The sequence below is a fragment of the Galleria mellonella genome, unplaced genomic scaffold (genome assembly GCF_026898425.1).
Source record: "Galleria mellonella isolate WM207_F2 unplaced genomic scaffold, CSIRO_AGI_GalMel_v1 utg266, whole genome shotgun sequence".
Lineage (NCBI taxonomy): Eukaryota > Metazoa > Arthropoda > Insecta > Lepidoptera > Pyralidae > Galleria > Galleria mellonella.
The window spans coordinates 3,163,282-3,181,974 of record NW_026442061.1 but is presented as its reverse complement, the minus strand read 5'-3'; the positions used below and the strand labels follow the sequence as shown (position 1 = coordinate 3,181,974).

General features: G+C 33.6%; 3 protein-coding genes and 1 pseudogene across 3 annotated transcripts; 1 reads left to right on the top strand and 3 right to left on the bottom strand.

Annotated features, from left to right (window-relative positions):
* Window positions 1-141: 141 nt before the first annotated feature.
* Window positions 142-4,439, bottom strand: LOC113523584 (odorant receptor Or2-like). Its single transcript, XM_031908899.2, has 4 exons — window positions 4,316-4,439; window positions 3,184-3,379; window positions 2,054-2,271; window positions 142-845 (listed from the first exon to the last, which is right to left on the bottom strand). Exons 1-4 carry the CDS (start codon window positions 4,437-4,439, stop codon window positions 142-144), a joined length of 1,242 nt encoding a protein of 413 aa, XP_031764759.2.
* Window positions 4,440-5,778: 1,339 nt separating this feature from the next.
* Window positions 5,779-17,238, bottom strand: LOC128200759 (uncharacterized; annotated as a pseudogene).
* On the bottom strand, window positions 9,117-11,180 carry LOC128199979 (putative nuclease HARBI1). The gene is made up of 5 exons (XM_052895183.1): window positions 10,797-11,180; window positions 10,435-10,631; window positions 10,089-10,221; window positions 9,696-9,837; window positions 9,117-9,612 (listed from the first exon to the last, which is right to left on the bottom strand). Exons 1-5 carry the CDS (start codon window positions 11,028-11,030, stop codon window positions 9,188-9,190), a joined length of 1,131 nt encoding a protein of 376 aa, XP_052751143.1. The 5' UTR covers window positions 11,031-11,180; the 3' UTR covers window positions 9,117-9,187.
* Window positions 11,626-13,685, top strand: LOC128200760 (putative nuclease HARBI1). Its single transcript, XM_052895182.1, has 5 exons — window positions 11,626-12,005; window positions 12,171-12,367; window positions 12,581-12,713; window positions 12,965-13,106; window positions 13,190-13,685. Exons 1-5 carry the CDS (start codon window positions 11,772-11,774, stop codon window positions 13,612-13,614), a joined length of 1,131 nt encoding a protein of 376 aa, XP_052751142.1. The 5' UTR covers window positions 11,626-11,771; the 3' UTR covers window positions 13,615-13,685.
* Window positions 17,239-18,693: the final 1,455 nt, after the last annotated feature.

The window sequence follows — 18,693 nt, the reverse complement described above, 5'->3', positions numbered from 1 at the left end:
TGTGAGGAAATTTTATAAATCCCTCCTGCTGAATTGTTTATAAGCTCGCGCCTTTTTCCTTAGGCAGAGACCACATAATACTACCAGTATTTGTTTTAATACAATTTTATGACACCGATTGTTTGCGCCTAACAACATAATTCAATGTTTGACGTGAGAACTAAGAGCAGTGTAAGCTGAATATGCAGATCTAGCAAAAGTCATCAAGATACCCAAATTCAAGTTTGCCAGACCTCCGGCTGACAAATTTAATGGTCTTTGAGAATTTATAAGTATCATCCACACAGTTCTCATATTTTCTGCATTAAAATTTTCCCATTTACTATCATAAACTGCCTCCTCAAAAGCTACGCCGGCATCCAAAACTCTCTGTCCTGCGAGGCAATCCATTCCTACTAAAGCAAAGCCATAGGGTATTTGTATATATGTGTTCTCCAAGCCACCAAGCAGTTCAGCTATTAGGCTTAATATCAAAAGAACGAATTCGGCTGCTAGAGCACCTCTGAACGCGCGTTCCGTTTGACGCAAAATTTGTATATTCGCTGTGTGTATGTTTATCATATTGCGCAGTTGTCTTTTAACGTATGCATTTTTTATTGCATTTTCTTTATTTACTGTTACTGAAGAATTGTCGGTTAAAACTATCTCTTGATAATGTTTGTTAGCATCGTTCCAAAGTTCTTGAAATTCCAAGCCCAGACTGATCATTTGAGATTCAGTGTAACCGGTTAATATTACAAGTAATCCAGTTATATTTATTGTAAGATGCAAGACGTAACACGTTGATATGAATCCGACTACAAATGAGATTTCATAGTATGGTGTTTCTAAAACGGGCTCTAGACCTGAAATTGTATATATAATTAACAATGACAAGTATTTTTCTAGTGCAGTCAGGAGAAGCATCATTGTCTTCAATTTATATGGACTTTTGGTTTACTTCATATAACATAGATATTTTTACTTCTATATTATGTCTACCTATTCTATATGCTATATTAGTGGTCAGAGGAGGCCATGACATATATTTTTTCTTTAATAAAATACACTCTATGATACTCACTGATAATGTAGCTCTCTATAGGTAAATTTACAGGGTACAAAGAAATAACACTTGAGTCCTCAGGAATGGAAACGCATGGGAGGTATCATGGGCGAAACAGTATACTCATGTTCATGGTACTGCTCATATCTATAGGCGACGGTTACCACTTTCCATCAGGTGGGCCGTCAGCTTGTTTGTCATTCTACAACTAAAAAAGCTTTTAAAATCGGTTAAACAATTTTTGCGTTTATCCATTACAAACAAAGAAATAAAAAATCAAATCTTTTCTCTTTATAATATTAGTAAGTATATATTTCTTAGAGTGTAGGCAATGTGAGGACCGTGTGCTAAAGGTCGATACCTTTTTTGTTAATTACTTTTTAATTCATCTCATAGTTTGTGTTTCATTCTAGATACAATCTAAAGATAGTGGCATTAAAAATCTACACCTGTGCATATAATGTTTCGGTCAACTTGGGTCTGAAGCTTGTTGCTTTCATATTGGTCAAGGCGTGTTAATGTCTAGGTGGAAACTCTTAAAGATTGATACAAATGCAGTTGAAAGAGTTACCTTCAATGTTTCACCATTTAGTCTGCAACAGCGATGTTCGCGCCATATGCGATGCATCGTTGTTGCAGGTTAAATGGTATGAGGATCTTTATATGCAGTAAGAGGTGCTGATATGCAGAGGTATGGTATTTTTTTAAGTTTATTGCAAAAATATTTTTTTCACTGTCCACTGCTGAACATAGGCCTCATCCATAAGAAAGATTTTGCCAATAGTCGCCAGGCTTGGCAGGCGGATTAGCAACCCGTAGTTAATCTTTGGTGATATTTTAAGAAAGACGCTGCTGGTCATCTCTCGACCATTAATTCCCCTAGTCACCTCTTACGGCATCCAAAGTAAAGGAAAGGGTGATACATTTTATGCCGCCCTTTAACTTAAATATGTACGATTATTAGTGTTTGCATTGTGATAAACTATTATAGTTTTTTACTATACTGACCATAAAAGGGAAAGTTCTCATTTAAAACGTGTCTTCCAGGCGTTAGAAGCGGTTGCGATATATAAACTACTCCGTTCATTATGTTCAGCGATCCGTAGAGAATGAATCGCTTCTTCACAGTTCTCATTTGCTTCAATAGATTTTTATAAAAGCGGCTATCGGGCATTAGATGAGAGTTAAGTTCGAGACATTTCTCAACTAAACTCCTAATTTGTTTCCTGTGACAAATATAAAGTTCATAATTTCGATTAATTTTTTTAATAATATTAACTGACCTGGCAAATGTTGTTTTGCACCCTACCGCTATTTCCAAGATCCAATTTTTTTATTGTGATATTAACTATCCTATCTTTAAAGTCGATGCAAAACAATACATATTTACATAGTTTTATCGAAGTCAGTTGTGTGGTTTCGGGGAGAAGCGTTTACATACAAAATTGTAAAAATGTTAACAATTCTGAAATTACAATGAATACGCATTAACTCGGTGAATTAAAAATTAACAGTTGACACTGTTATTAAAGATTACTGGCTTTTAATTCGCATTTGAGTTGACTGCTATTGTAAAATATTCTTCTAAAGTATTATATTCAAGTATTCTGACATTTCCCTATGGTTGACTGGGAGAGAATGCTTTTAGCATTAAGTCCGCCATGTACACATATTTGTACTAATGAATAAATAAATAAATTACTGGGGCAGTAACTTTTTTTTTCACTCAAATAAATGGACAGAAAGTAATCCATGCTCTCCTATGTGCATTTTTAAACCAAAATGTTACTGTAGTTTATGATCGAGTTAAATATCAAACCCAAATAGTAAGAAATTTAAATAGTACACCAAGGTAAATATGATATACATAGGTATATGATTTTTATTGCTGATAATAAGGATCGGGTATATATGTATTTTTAAGTTCCGATCGTTAATTCAAATATGTGTAAACAATGTAAAAGTTTAATATTAGAATACCGATTAATTGATAATTAATAGGTAGTAAGATAGATTTACAATCAGTTCATTTTACAAGAGGTGCACTACTAATCCTCAGGAAATGAATGAGATGTGTCGTGGATTTCAATCCAATGAGCTTCAGTTTTTTTTTCTCAGTAGTATAAACAAAAACTAACCTGTTCAATATTAAAAAGAGAAGTTTAGTGGGACCAATTTCAGTGCAGAGGGAGATGGAAAACGCCACCATAGCGCTTACAATGTCGTTAGTCTCCCTGCTTCTCACGAACACGAACCAGAGGGTCGAGAAGCAGTATGCGTAGTAGAAGCAACAGACTATTATAGGACCCGTTATGTAGTAGATAAAAGGAATACCTGGGTAACAAATTGTGGCTTATTAGTTTTATATATAATACATTATGCAAATAAATGAATAGAAAAAAAACAAGCTTTTTAAAATATTCACCATCGTCACGTCAATCCTTTTTACCAGTAGTTGCCACGCTTGGCAGGCGGATTGGCAACCGCCGTTAAGCCCAATTAGGCTTTGGTGATCTAATCAGAGAGATGCTACTGTTCATCCCTCGATCATTAATTTCCCTTAGTCGCTTTTTACGGCATCCACGGGAAAAGAAGGAGTGGCCCATTCTATGCCGGGACCACATGGTTTTCAAAACATTACAAGCGCAATATCAATTGTTGCATAATGTTTTGTGAACAGCACTAAAGAAGTATGTAAAATCAAAAAGAAAGAAATATTTTTTTATGATTCCTTTTAAAAGTTTATATAAAAATCTTACATTTTGTAAATTTAATTCTTGTATTAATAATAATTATTATATTATCTATTAAAAATATACAAATATATGGCAGTGTCCCTCTTTAAATATCACTAAAGCTTAATTCTGGTTGCCAACTCGCCTGCCAAGCATGGTAACTACTGGTAAAACACCCCAATAGGGGAAGGCCTACGTTAAGCAGTGTACAGTTAACGCTTGATATAACGATGATGATACATGGCCGTCGCTAGGGGGGGGGGGGGACATTGAGGGACAATGCCCTACCTTGAAAGGCCTAATGTCCTACCTTAAAATGAAAGGCTCCAAGAAAATTAGACAGATTCGCTTTTTCGAAGCAACTTATTTATTTTACAATTATGGCTTAGACGTATGTAGTATGGCGTAGGGCAACTACCAAAAAGTTCTTTTGCCCTACCTTAAACTTGGGTCTAGCTATGGTCCATGATACATAAGATATAGATATACTATTAGATATCATGTAGAACTTGGCAAGGCCACTTTTGAATCATACCTTTCTTGTGCCGAGGATCAACGTTTAGTGTGGCGACTCTGAGCATCACGGCCACGTTCCAAAGCATAGTTGGAAAGTCGCAGTACTCTAATCCAAACTTGCGAATCGCTGTGACTATCTTCATGATTTATAATTGAATTAGATTCTTTGCAAAATGATCGATGACTTTATCAGTATAACAAAACTGTACAAGTGAAAAATCTCATTTTTTTCTTAAGTATAATCACGCATTTCATTGATGGGAGTAATAACAGTAACTAATTTATTGCCTACAGTCGTGAAAGAATCCATACATCGACTACGCGTCGTTATGCGTCCACAGAATCGAACAAAAGAGGTTTTTTACTTTAAAACTAAAACTTCAATAAAATGTAAAATTGTATTTCCTTTAATTATAGATTCTTTACAAATAAATTAATGAAAACTAAACCAGTGATTGCCTCTTTGATCAAGAAAATAGGATCTAAATTGTTAAAGCAATTTTAGTATATATTACAAGTACGTATATAGTATTGCTTTGAACTGCAGGTTTCTCTATATGTATTGAAAAGGTATTGAGTTTTAAATTATTTGGAATTAAGTGATCCTTTTTACAAAAGTCGTCTGCATGGGTATGGTTGTGCATGCCATGTGGTTTGAAAGCTAGGTAGTTGTATAGCAGTGAAATAACAGGGCATGAAAGCATAATATCTTAGTCCTTAGAAGTAGCAAAGCATGAGGGATACCGTAGGCTTTGCAGTGTAGTCTGAAAGGGAATGTTAGCAATGGAGTTTGACAGCGCATTTTGTTACCTTTATTAGTGCCACTTTTGAGGACTAAGGTGTTATGCTTCCTATAATTTTTCTACCAGATTTATTTATATATATATTAGTTTCTGCTTTTCGAATAGAAACGGAACCATGCTGACTGGTGACAGAGAAAGAGAGATTGCAGAGCAGACGACTTATGTACGAAGTTTCTTTTTGTTGAAAAATATAGATTAAAACGGTCTCAATAATAATATGTACAGTCATATTGCAGGGTATACACGATTGCGACTTTAATTGCTGACGAGTTGGTGGAAACTTTAAAACTGATACTTACGTAAAGTGAACATTTGCAGTAACATAAAGTTGCTGCAGTGTGGAACAAGCGTTATGTCGGTTCATTGTAATTTTTTACTGAAAACATAATATTATGGATGGGAAACTAGTACTTCTAACGGAGAATTTGCAATAAAATGTATATTCTTAGCTAAACCGTATTAGATTATCTATAGTGAAACTGAAAATATAGTATTTTTCATAAATTACACGGTGGAAATAATATACGAAAATAACAAAAATTTACAATAGGGTTTTATTATTTTGTTTTAAAAATTTATTTACACTTTATTGTATCATTTATAAAAATACTAAATACAGTAATTTTAATTTGAAAATCCCTAATTCATATTTCGCTTTCTTTATTAAATAATATAAGTTCACGCTTTTTGTATTAGTCGTAGGTAGAGGTTTAGAAGTATACTACTTAATTCCAGTATTGGGTAAGTTATAAACATACAGAACTTAATGATTGACATGAGAACTAAAAGCGGTGTACGCGGAATATATGGAACGCGCGAAAGTCATCAAGATTCCCAAATTCAACATTGCGAGACCTCCGGCTGACAAATTCAAGGGTTTCTGCGAATTCAAAAGGATCATCCACATTGTTTTCATATTTTCCGCATTAAAATTTTCCCATTTACTGTTATAAACTGCCTTTTCAAATGTCAAGCCGGCATCAATGACTCTTTGTCCCGCGAAGCAATCCATTCCCACTATTGCGAATCCGTAAAGTACTTGTAAGTATGTATTCTCTAAGCCGCCAAGTAGTTCAGCTATCAGGCTTAGTATTAGAAGAACGAATTCGGCTGCAAGAGCACCTCTGAATACTCGTTCCGTTTCACGCAGAATTTGTGTAGTACTAACATGAATTTTGATCATATTGGGCAATTGCTTTTTAACATATTCGTTTTTTATTGCGTTTTGATTATTAGCTGTTGGTAAAAGATCGTTAGTTGAAGCAATTCCTTTGTAGTGTTTATCAGCATCGTTCCATAGCTCTTGAAACTCTTTCCCAAGGCTGATGATTTGTGATTTTGCATAGCCGGTCAATATTATGAGTAATCCAGTGATATTTGCAGTAAGATGTACCACGTACATTGTCGATGTAGAACCAATTATGTAGCTAATCTCATAGTTCGGCGATTCCAAAATAGGCTCAAGACCTGAAATATGTGATTATTGGGCGATTGCAGTTTATTGTATATTTAAGTATAAAGAATTTGACTTCAGACTATCTCTTGTATCTCTTGTAAGGGCAGCCAGAGAAATTCTTTTAATGGGTGAAAATGGAATGGTAACCACTTGCGTTATCGATATTCGCTGGCGAAGCACTAGTGAGGAATGTCTGATGAGGATACAAGCAGGCCAATTAACCTAACGAAACGAATTCAATAAGAATTAATCATGATGGTTTCTAGGTGGAACCGCGTGGAGGTTAAACTGACAGAGTGTGTTGATAGCAAAGGAGTTGTTAGACTCCATTATTAATAATTCCTTTTCTTCGGTCAAAGGTATTAGACAACTCTTGAATTTTGTGGTTGAACGTAACAATTGGGATGTACATATTTTGCTATATACATATCAAAATCCATCGTGGCAGGGGTGAGCTTACTGATCGAATTAGTTTGGTTAATTAACGATATTTTTCTCATGCTTCGATTTAGTGTTAGGTTTCGACCAGATTCGAACTCGCTCCATTATTTTGCAATAAATTTATTATATTAGCTATGAATTGTGCACTGCTGAACATAGGCCACAAAATCCCCCTTAATTTTGTCCCCAAAAAGGGGGATTTTGCCAATAGTTGTCACGTTTGGTAGGTGGATTAGTACCTAACCGTAGATAAGCTTTGTTGGTATTTTTTGAGGGACGTTGCTACCTCGTCTTAGTCGTCTAAAGGGTTGTTTCGGCCTTTCTATGTCGGGATTACACAGTAAATTATACAATCAATTGATATTTACCATAAAAAGCGAAATTATCATCTAAGGAGTGTCGTCCAGGTAAAAAAACAGGTCGAAGTACATAAAGTAAACCGTTAATTGTAACTAGTGTCCAAAAAAAGATGACCCTTTTTTTCACATTTCTCATTTCTTTTAGCAGATTTCGGTGGAAGCGACTGCCGGGTGTCACGTGGGAATCAAGTTCGAGGCACTTTCCAATTAGGATTCTTATTTGTTTTCTGCAATAAATATAATATTAATACACAATATCTAATATCTATCTAATAGTAGTGTTCCGTACAGCAGTGCCATTCTGTAAAATGCAAACTCGATATCGAATCTCACTCAGGTGACCGTTCTCACTTCGATAGCGAAATCACTTGACCTTGGATTGGCATTCTGTTTACACTTGAAGTGCAGAGGCGATGTGAAGTGAGTTTCGAAATGAATTATCGAGAACTAGAGACGTGCTCGGTGCGCCATGTTTAATCTATATAATCGATTTAAAGTATTTCCTTTGTTTTTTTAGAAATTATATACTAATGAGTGTATTATTGGCTTTACTTATGTTTGAGATTATTTAGTCTATTTAATTATACAAATTAAGCGATAGCTAAACCAATTTAAAAAAATTATAATTTCTTGTCAGTATAGCCAACATTCCTTTGCGTCCATGTAAAAAATTTATTTTGTTTGGTAAACTTTGTGTTGTGATTCCAAGAACAAGAACTTTAAGTGGAGAGGACTAAGTGGTTTTACGTTCTTGCGATACACATGGGTACCTATTGAACACAAAAAATTAACATGTTGAGTATCAGTAAGTTTAGTGCATTCAACATTTGTGTTTCGAAAGAAGTGGAAGCAAAAATGAAGTGAGTATACACACAATTTAATGTATTTTTATATTTACAGAAAATGTTGTATATCTAAGTGAATGAGCCGATGATCTATCTTATTGATGTGAGTAGCAACCATCACACAATGTACTGTGATGTCCATGTTACTCCTCTTACATTGTTATATCTAAGGCCATAATTGTTATGCTTTGTTTTACCCTATACCTTTAATTACACTGCAATCACAGTTATTTTGGCGGTAGGAAGACTTGTAAAACATAGATAGGTGTCCATGCAAATGACTTAGACGATGTCTCCCTGTAGTAAAGTAATTATTTACTTTGTTGTCAATACTAATTGTTAATTTTTAAATTTTCTGGTAATTATGTAATATTTTTTTATAATGGACCGTATAACTAACCCGACTGTTGGACTATCAAAGTCATTACAGAATCATTGCGAGACTATTATTTAAATTTTTGAAACTAGTCTATAATGCTAAAAAATATCTTATATAGATTACAAATAGTCTTGTGAAATCATTCTTATATTTTTGTTCTATATTTATATTAAATGAAATGTGCATATATGATAATTTATATATTGTAGCATAAAAATTCCGTATGTTGTAAGTTCGGCAGTAAGAATTTCATAATTACTATTCTTTTACAGCTCCACGCCGTAGGCGGCGATTGATACCTGCGTCTCCACCTTCTCAGAGGCGGTCACAGCTTACCAGCCTCACTGATCGCTTCCTGAGAGTGGAGGAGCAGCGGTTAGAAATAGATAGCAGAAGTGTAGCTGTATTAGAAAATATGGCTAAACTAATGAGGGAACTCTTGCAGCGAGACCAAGATAGAAGTCATGAGGTTAGCCAGGGATTGCTGGCTGTAGGGGAGGGATTAAAATTGTTAGCCGAAGCATTAAAAAAATAAAATGTTGAGAAAAACAAGGTCTTTTATTTTTATTGTTTTGTGACAAAATGTTTGTTATAGTAAATATATGTATTTACTCCCTACGAGAACGCCATAACTGATTAACTAGCATATCTCTGCTTGATTGACCCATTGCCAACTCGCTCTGAGAGTGTGTCAATGGCAACTGACGACCCGCTGAGACGCGTGCAGTTGCACGAAAATTTGCTTCTTCCTCCTCATCATGACTATCTAGAGTCGGTGCAGGTAAACCAGCTCTATTGCAAATGTTGTGCAGGACACAACATGCTATCACTATTTTTCCGGCTGTATCAGGATGGTAATGTAGAATGCGGTGCACAAGTAAACATCTAAAACGTCCCTTAAGTCTACCAATAGTTCGTTCGACTGTGTTACGTGCTGTTGCGTGTAGTTTATTGTAATATTCTTCAGGTGTACCCTCAACAGCGTTAGGAATAGGAGTCATCAAATAAGACCGCTGAGCATATCCTGAATCTCCTACAACAAACATTAAAACCGGTTAGGTCAAATCTTTATCATATAGGCGGAAGTTAGAATCAACTTTAATTAATTGACCTCACCAAGTAAATATACAGTTTCACCAGCACCTACCAATTCTTCTAAATGGTTTTTTATATCACTATTATTGAAGATAAAACTGTCGTGTGTGGCGCCACCATAAGTAGCGTCTACATGTATTATATTGAGATCCGCATCTGTGTACTGAAAGATAAAAATCTAGATATAATTATTATACTTACTAGCGACTACCGACGACTTCGTTGGCGTATATATCATTATAAATGACATTCTGATATCTAAGCTATCAATAATAGTATATAATTAATATCTGTTTTTAAGTCTCTTATTATTTCCCATGTTTCCCAGACTTATATAAATTCACTTAATTTAGAACAAATGTTACTATGTTTCTAAATTAGTTTAACTTAGGAATAACTTAATATTTTTCATACCAATTGAACATTCCTAGCATGATTGCCTTTACGACAATAATAGCGCTCTTCATTTTCTGTGGGTCTAACTATTGTCACAAAAGTCCCATCCACACACCCGATTACTCCAGGAATTTTGAATTTTTCATAAAATCTGAAATAATACAAAATATTTTTTCTATGTAATAAAAAAAAAATATTACCTACCTAACAAAACAGACAAAGAAATAAAATTACAAAAATTTGTCAAATTTTTACAGTAACATATATTATAAATTTCGATATTATAAAAGACAGTCAATATTATTTATAGTTATAGATTATGAATTAAATATTATTTTATCAAAAGTATTTGTATATTACAAACCGTTCTTTTAATGCCAGCCTCTCCTCTGCATTCTGTGGGAATTTTATATATTTGCTTATAATATTTGGATGATTTAATGTCTCCACTATCTCGCAAATGCAGCGAGATGCAGACGGTTGGGACAAAAAAGTATTTATATTTTGCCCTATTATCCTTTGATAACTGCCACTCGCCAAGAACGACAATGTGCACAATAACTGAAAAGAGATAAGTAAACAAGTCATATTATGTGCTTATCTACTATACTATTTATTATTACTTGATTGTACGGAAAATAAGTGGTAGCATAACATAGTACCTAATTAAATGACTATTCAAGTTATTTAAATTAGGTACCGAATAGATAGATAGCTGGATCTTACCTTGATTCTAACGGATAACCCTCGGTGGCGACGTTGTGGTTTCCTAATGAAAAACTTAATATCTTCTTCTAATTTATTTATTAATTCCTCTGAAAGTCTGTACACATTCACATAATCCTTATTTCTATTAAACAATCGCATTGCACGAATTTGTTGAGCTTGACGTCGGCTGTTATATAAATCTAAAGAGTTCGCTTCTTCTAATAAACTCAATAACACAAATAATCTAGCCATTTTATTGTATTAGGCAACCAAAAAACTCATGTTTAAATACAATTTATAATATTTTTATAAAATCTCGATCACTCCGTAGGAACTTTATATTTGACAAATGGAATCGTGTGTCTTGGGTGAAGTGAGTATCGAAGTGAGTGGGAGATTCCCTTACAGAATGTCAATACACTGCACTAAACGTCAAAATATCACTTTTGAATGTTTAATCCCGCCACCGTACTCATCGTTGTGGCGCTGCAGTCGCAATCGAGTTTTACAGAATGCCATGATATAATTTCACTCCGGATTCAGCTATCGAGTTTCGAAGTGATGCTTACGGAATAACACTACTGAATTGGGAACTTCATTATTTTTTGAAGTCGTATAACAAATGTTTGTCACTTTATATGCACAAATATGTGTCTGTAACAAATATGATGCGATATTTTTTATTTTTGTGGTCATATTCGAGTCATAGTGATTGAGAAACAGAAGAGAAATACCCATAAAAATAAATAGCTAAACAGTAGTGTTATTCCGTAATTAAACGGCGGGATTAAACATTCAAAAGTGATATTTTGACGTTTGGTGCAGTGTATTGACATTCTGTAAGGGAATCTCCCACTCACTTCGATACTCACTTCACCCAAGACACACGATTCCATTTGTCAAATATAAAGTTCCTACGGAGTGATCGAGATTTTATAAAAATATTATAAATTGTATTTAAACATGAGTTTTTTGGTTGCCTAATACAATAAAATGGCTAGATTATTTGTGTTATTGAGTTTATTAGAAGAAGCGAACTCTTTAGATTTATATAACAGCCGACGTCAAGCTCAACAAATTCGTGCAATGCGATTGTTTAATAGAAATAAGGATTATGTGAATGTGTACAGACTTTCAGAGGAATTAATAAATAAATTAGAAGAAGATATTAAGTTTTTCATTAGGAAACCACAACGTCGCCACCGAGGGTTATCCGTTAGAATCAAGGTAAGATCCAGCTATCTATCTATTCGGTACCTAATTTAAATAACTTGAATAGTCATTTAATTAGGTACTATGTTATGCTACCACTTATTTTCCGTACAATCAAGTAATAATAAATAGTATAGTAGATAAGCACATAATATGACTTGTTTACTTATCTCTTTTCAGTTATTGTGCACATTGTCGTTCTTGGCGAGTGGCAGTTATCAAAGGATAATAGGGCAAAATATAAATACTTTTTTGTCCCAACCGTCTGCATCTCGCTGCATTTGCGAGATAGTGGAGACATTAAATCATCCAAATATTATAAGCAAATATATAAAATTCCCACAGAATGCAGAGGAGAGGCTGGCATTAAAAGAACGGTTTGTAATATACAAATACTTTTGATAAAATAATATTTAATTCATAATCTATAACTATAAATAATATTGACTGTCTTTTATAATATCGAAATTTATAATATATGTTACTGTAAAAATTTGACAAATTTTTGTAATTTTATTTCTTTGTCTGTTTTGTTAGGTAGGTAATATTTTTTTTTTATTACATAGAAAAAATATTTTGTATTATTTCAGATTTTATGAAAAATTCAAAATTCCTGGAGTAATCGGGTGTGTGGATGGGACTTTTGTGACAATAGTTAGACCCACAGAAAATGAAGAGCGCTATTATTGTCGTAAAGGCAATCATGCTAGGAATGTTCAATTGGTATGAAAAATATTAAGTTATTCCTAAGTTAAACTAATTTAGAAACATAGTAACATTTGTTCTAAATTAAGTGAATTTATATAAGTCTGGGAAACATGGGAAATAATAAGAGACTTAAAAACAGATATTAATTATATACTATTATTGATAGCTTAGATATCAGAATGTCATTTATAATGATATATACGCCAACGAAGTCGTCGGTAGTCGCTAGTAAGTATAATAATTATATCTAGATTTTTATCTTTCAGTACACAGATGCGGATCTCAATATAATACATGTAGACGCTACTTATGGTGGCGCCACACACGACAGTTTTATCTTCAATAATAGTGATATAAAAAACCATTTAGAAGAATTGGTAGGTGCTGGTGAAACTGTATATTTACTTGGTGAGGTCAATTAATTAAAGTTGATTCTAACTTCCGCCTATATGATAAAGATTTGACCTAACCGGTTTTAATGTTTGTTGTAGGAGATTCAGGATATGCTCAGCGGTCTTATTTGATGACTCCTATTCCTAACGCTGTTGAGGGTACACCTGAAGAATATTACAATAAACTACACGCAACAGCACGTAACACAGTCGAACGAACTATTGGTAGACTTAAGGGACGTTTTAGATGTTTACTTGTGCACCGCATTCTACATTACCATCCTGATACAGCCGGAAAAATAGTGATAGCATGTTGTGTCCTGCACAACATTTGCAATAGAGCTGGTTTACCTGCACCGACTCTAGATAGTCATGATGAGGAGGAAGAAGCAAATTTTCGTGCAACTGCACGCGTCTCAGCGGGTCGTCAGTTGCCATTGACACACTCTCAGAGCGAGTTGGCAATGGGTCAATCAAGCAGAGATATGCTAGTTAATCAGTTATGGCGTTCTCGTAGGGAGTAAATACATATATTTACTATAACAAACATTTTGTCACAAAACAATAAAAATAAAAGACCTTGTTTTTCTCAACATTTTATTTTTTTAATGCTTCGGCTAACAATTTTAATCCCTCCCCTACAGCCAGCAATCCCTGGCTAACCTCATGACTTCTATCTTGGTCTCGCTGCAAGAGTTCCCTCATTAGTTTAGCCATATTTTCTAATACAGCTACACTTCTGCTATCTATTTCTAACCGCTGCTCCTCCACTCTCAGGAAGCGATCAGTGAGGCTGGTAAGCTGTGACCGCCTCTGAGAAGGTGGAGACGCAGGTATCAATCGCCGCCTACGGCGTGGAGCTGTAAAAGAATAGTAATTATGAAATTCTTACTGCCGAACTTACAACATACGGAATTTTTATGCTACAATATATAAATTATCATATATGCACATTTCATTTAATATAAATATAGAACAAAAATATAAGAATGATTTCACAAGACTATTTGTAATCTATATAAGATATTTTTTAGCATTATAGACTAGTTTCAAAAATTTAAATAATAGTCTCGCAATGATTCTGTAATGACTTTGATAGTCCAACAGTCGGGTTAGTTATACGGTCCATTATAAAAAAATATTACATAATTACCAGAAAATTTAAAAATTAACAATTAGTATTGACAACAAAGTAAATAATTACTTTACTACAGGGAGACATCGTCTAAGTCATTTGCATGGACACCTATCTATGTTTTACAAGTCTTCCTACCGCCAAAATAACTGTGATTGCAGTGTAATTAAAGGTATAGGGTAAAACAAAGCATAACAATTATGGCCTTAGATATAACAATGTAAGAGGAGTAACATGGACATCACAGTACATTGTGTGATGGTTGCTACTCACATCAATAAGATAGATCATCGGCTCATTCACTTAGATATACAACATTTTCTGTAAATATAAAAATACATTAAATTGTGTGTATACTCACTTCATTTTTGCTTCCACTTCTTTCGAAACACAAATGTTGAATGCACTAAACTTACTGATACTCAACATGTTAATTTTTTGTGTTCAATAGGTACCCATGTGTATCGCAAGAACGTAAAACCACTTAGTCCTCTCCACTTAAAGTTCTTGTTCTTGGAATCACAACACAAAGTTTACCAAACAAAATAAATTTTTTACATGGACGCAAAGGAATGTTGGCTATACTGACAAGAAATTATAATTTTTTTAAATTGGTTTAGCTATCGCTTAATTTGTATAATTAAATAGACTAAATAATCTCAAACATAAGTAAAGCCAATAATACACTCATTAGTATATAATTTCTAAAAAAACAAAGGAAATACTTTAAATCGATTATATAGATTAAACATGGCGCACCGAGCACGTCTCTAGTTCTCGATAATTCATTTCGAAACTCACTTCACATCGCCTCTGCACTTCAAGTGTAAACAGAATGCCAATCCAAGGTCAAGTGATTTCGCTATCGAAGTGAGAACGGTCACCTGAGTGAGATTCGATATCGAGTTTGCATTTTACAGAATGGCACTGCAGTTGTCATTTATAAGGCTAGTTCTATTTGTTCCTATTAACGTTTCCCCTCTGGGAGGAAACCGATTTGGAAAATTCTTTTTTTACTGAATACAGAATTCTATACATCGTTTTGTAGTTTAGTTTTTAAATAAAAATAACTGGGTTTGCCACGACTGAAGCCGGATTTTTTTTGTACAACACAACTTGAAATCCTTCTTTTGGAGCAAGATCTTGCATTATTTTGTATTCAAAAGTGCTAGTTCTTTTTCTTCTTGTAGTGATAGTGGTATTTCTAGAAGATACCAACCTGTTCATGATTAAGAAGGTCAGTTTGGTGGGGCCGATTTCACTGCATAGAGATAAAGAAAATCCAATCATGCCCTTAACCATGTTTTTAGTTTCCCTTGTCTTTACCAAGACAAATCAAATGGCTGAGATGAAATAAGCATAATAGAAGCAGCAGACTGCCAAAAAAGTTAATATATAGAAGAAAATAGGGATACCTGTAAAATAAGTGAGATTTACTATGGGTAGTTACAAAGAGATTTTTTTTATACAACTTAGAATGGTAAACAAGCTGACGGCTCACCTGATGGAAAGTGGTAACCGTCGCCTATAGACATGAGCAGTACCATGGAAATCACAGAGTATACTGTTTCCCCTATGACACCCCCCATACGTTGCCATTCCTGAGGACATAGGTGTTGTTGTGTACTCTGTAAATTCATTGCCATATCCCACCCTTCAAATCGAAACACAGCTATGTAAACACAACTGCTTTGCGGTTGAAACACGAATACGAATCTCCCTCTGGTAAGATTTCGTGGTTTTGAAAAAAGTAATGTATGAATAGTATCATAGATATTACAGGGTATTTTTTTTTTTATACAACTTAGAATGGCAAACAAGCTGACGGCCCACCTGATGGAAAGTGGTAACTGTCGCCTATACACATGAGCAGTACCATGGACATAACAGAGTATACTGTTTCGCCCTCCTCCGTATTCCTCTGTACCCAGTAAATTCACGCCATATCCCACCCTTCAAACTGAAACACAGCCATGCAAACACAACTTTACGGTAGAAACACGAATGGGACAGAGGTACCCAAGCAATCGACTTTTGTACAAAGTCTCCCTCTGGTTGGCGTTTATTCTGTGATGGCCATAATGCTCTTCATGTCTGTAAGTGACAGTTACCACTTTCCAGGAGTTGGGCCGGTGGGAAAGGGATTGTTAGTAATGCGAACTACCAGTCCCATTGCTAGCAGTATATCCTGTCAGGTTGATCTCTACTTGTTCCCTCCTGGAAACCGTCGTGCTGAATTCTAGGTGTATTCATAACGATGGGCTAACTGACCTGCTATTTCATTCTCATCTATCATCTCTTACTAGTACTCCGCCAGCGTATACCATTAGCGTAGGCGGGGTTACCATTTCATAATCATCCATTAAAATAAAGTAGTTAGGCCGTCAGCTTGTTTGTCATTTTTAATTGCATAAAAAAATTAAGTTCTTAAATAATATTGTTACATAGATTTTTTTTTTAATAATATTTAAGTTAGATTGTAATTAAAAAAGAATGCATAATTGTTGCTGGCAGGTTGGTCAGCTAAACTTTTTTTTTTATAATTTGTATTATTGTATTATTGATTTTATTATTGATATTTTTTTTAAATCTATTTTTTTTGTTATACTTTCTTAATATCTTCACTTTTCGTGTGTGGTGTTAAGATAAAAAAAAATTAAATCTTTTCACAATTGACGAAGAAATCGGAGGACATACATAAAAAATATACAGGTGTGTTCAATGTTTAGGACTTCCTTTTTTTAAGTCATTTACTCATTTAGGTGAAGTGATACAGAATACGGTAATGTATTTCATACGAGTTTACCAGTTTCATCCAGACAAAGAATATTACGGTTTTTATCGATATTTCAGTATTAAAAAATTATGTATAATATTTGAATATCGTGCCTTTTCTATGCCTAGGATCCACGTTGAGGGTGACCACTCTGAGCATCACGGCCACGTTCCAAATCATCGTCGGTAGGTCGCAGTACTCCAGTCCAAACTTGCGTATCGATTTTATAAAACTCATATTGCTTCCATTGATTTACACCTCAATTCTTTTTTCAAATTTAACTTACCTTCGAAGTTTACAAGAACATTGTAAATCTATACTAATAAATAGAAATTTATTTAACATATTTATAATATTTAAAAATATATTTATTTTATTTATTTATTATTTTTAAGGAAACCTTTCAGCTGTAATAACTTAATAATTAATTATACATGACAACCTTAGTTTATATAGATAGAGTGTCACCATACAAATGTTTCGAGAAAAACGGATCAATTTTTTCATACAATTTTGCGTAATAAACAGTTGTATGTGTTTCCTTTATAACTTCTGTATTTATTTTGTTTTGTAATTTTTGCAACTTTTTAAAGCGTAAAAACTAATTTTATTTATGAAATAATTAAATATAGATACGTAAAGACACATTATGTGCGTAAGTATATAGAACACTGATAAAAAAACGAGACGGCTAATTTGACAATTGGCTGACAAAAAGTTGACCCGTTTTTGAGACTCGATGCTCTATCTATATAATCTAAGGGGACAAAAATAAGCTAATTAGAAGATAAGCATATTTTGCTAAATAACATGACATGTGAAGTAATAAACTCTTAACAGGTTACAGTGACATTTTTTTCTTTTTTATTGTTGACAAGTGTCTGATATTTTGATGTATTTTTTTTTATATAACATTTCAAATTTTAATGACTTATTTAACATTTATTCTTTTTAAGTTGTAACATTTGCACGCCTAATTATGGCGAAATATGAGGACTTATACTTATTGTAACATCTATACACTTACCATGTTTCTTGTAAATAAATAAATAAATATGACTAGATAGTGACCTGTTGAATGAAATTGATTAAAAAGACAAATTTTATTGGTGATCGCTAACAAGACCATGGTTAATATTTGCAATTCATACAAGTATTATTATTTAAATTTTTAATAAAATAACAATAGAAAACAGTAGAAGAAATCATATATGTACCTGATAATTTTATGGACATTCGTAATACGAATCTGAGGGCCTACCATGAATTGTTTTCCGAAATTTCGAAGCGAAACGAAACACAAATTTGATGTTAAAATTACATAATACATGCCGTTTGGAAATATTAAAAATGTTAAAATATTGTTCCTTTGGACTTTTACGATAGGATGTGTGACGAACGAAATGTTAAACTCCATTTATTGGTCCGATTTTGGTATAAACAAAAACACGAAATTGAGTTCGAAATTTCGGAATTTTATTTCATGGTAGACCCGTTGTTGTTATCAATTTTCGTTAATAAACCATTGCTGAATAGTAAAAAAGAAACTTACAGAAAACAATTAATAAAATAATTGCAAATATTGTAATTGTAGTATTTAATAAGTGAATTTAAACACCAAATCCGAATAACCAAAGTGACTATTTTAGTTTCACAATATTATCACTGTAATCCTAAAATGGTTATTACACT

Bases quoted from the DNA above. Each gene is read 5' to 3' on its own strand.
- LOC128200760 (XM_052895182.1), top strand. From the start codon at position 11,772: ATGGCTAGATTATTTGTGTTATTGAGTTTATTAGAAGAAGCGAACTCT. The intron at 12,714-12,964 runs GTATGAAAAATA...TTTATCTTTCAG, and splicing joins ATGCTAGGAATGTTCAATTG to TACACAGATGCGGATCTCAA. The intron at 13,107-13,189 runs GTGAGGTCAATT...TGTTTGTTGTAG, and splicing joins TGAAACTGTATATTTACTTG to GAGATTCAGGATATGCTCAG.
- LOC128199979 (XM_052895183.1), bottom strand. From the start codon at position 11,030: ATGGCTAGATTATTTGTGTTATTGAGTTTATTAGAAGAAGCGAACTCT. The intron at 10,632-10,796 runs GTAAGATCCAGC...ATCTCTTTTCAG, and splicing joins GGTTATCCGTTAGAATCAAG to TTATTGTGCACATTGTCGTT. The intron at 9,613-9,695 runs GTGAGGTCAATT...TGTTTGTTGTAG, and splicing joins TGAAACTGTATATTTACTTG to GAGATTCAGGATATGCTCAG.
- LOC113523584 (XM_031908899.2), bottom strand. From the start codon at position 4,439: ATGAAGATAGTCACAGCGATTCGCAAGTTTGGATTAGAGTACTGCGAC. The intron at 2,272-3,183 runs GTTAGTTTTTGT...TATTTGTCACAG, and splicing joins CTCTTTTTAATATTGAACAG to GAAACAAATTAGGAGTTTAG. The intron at 846-2,053 runs GTCAGTATAGTA...ATACAATTTCAG, and splicing joins TGAGAACTTTCCCTTTTATG to GTCTAGAGCCCGTTTTAGAA.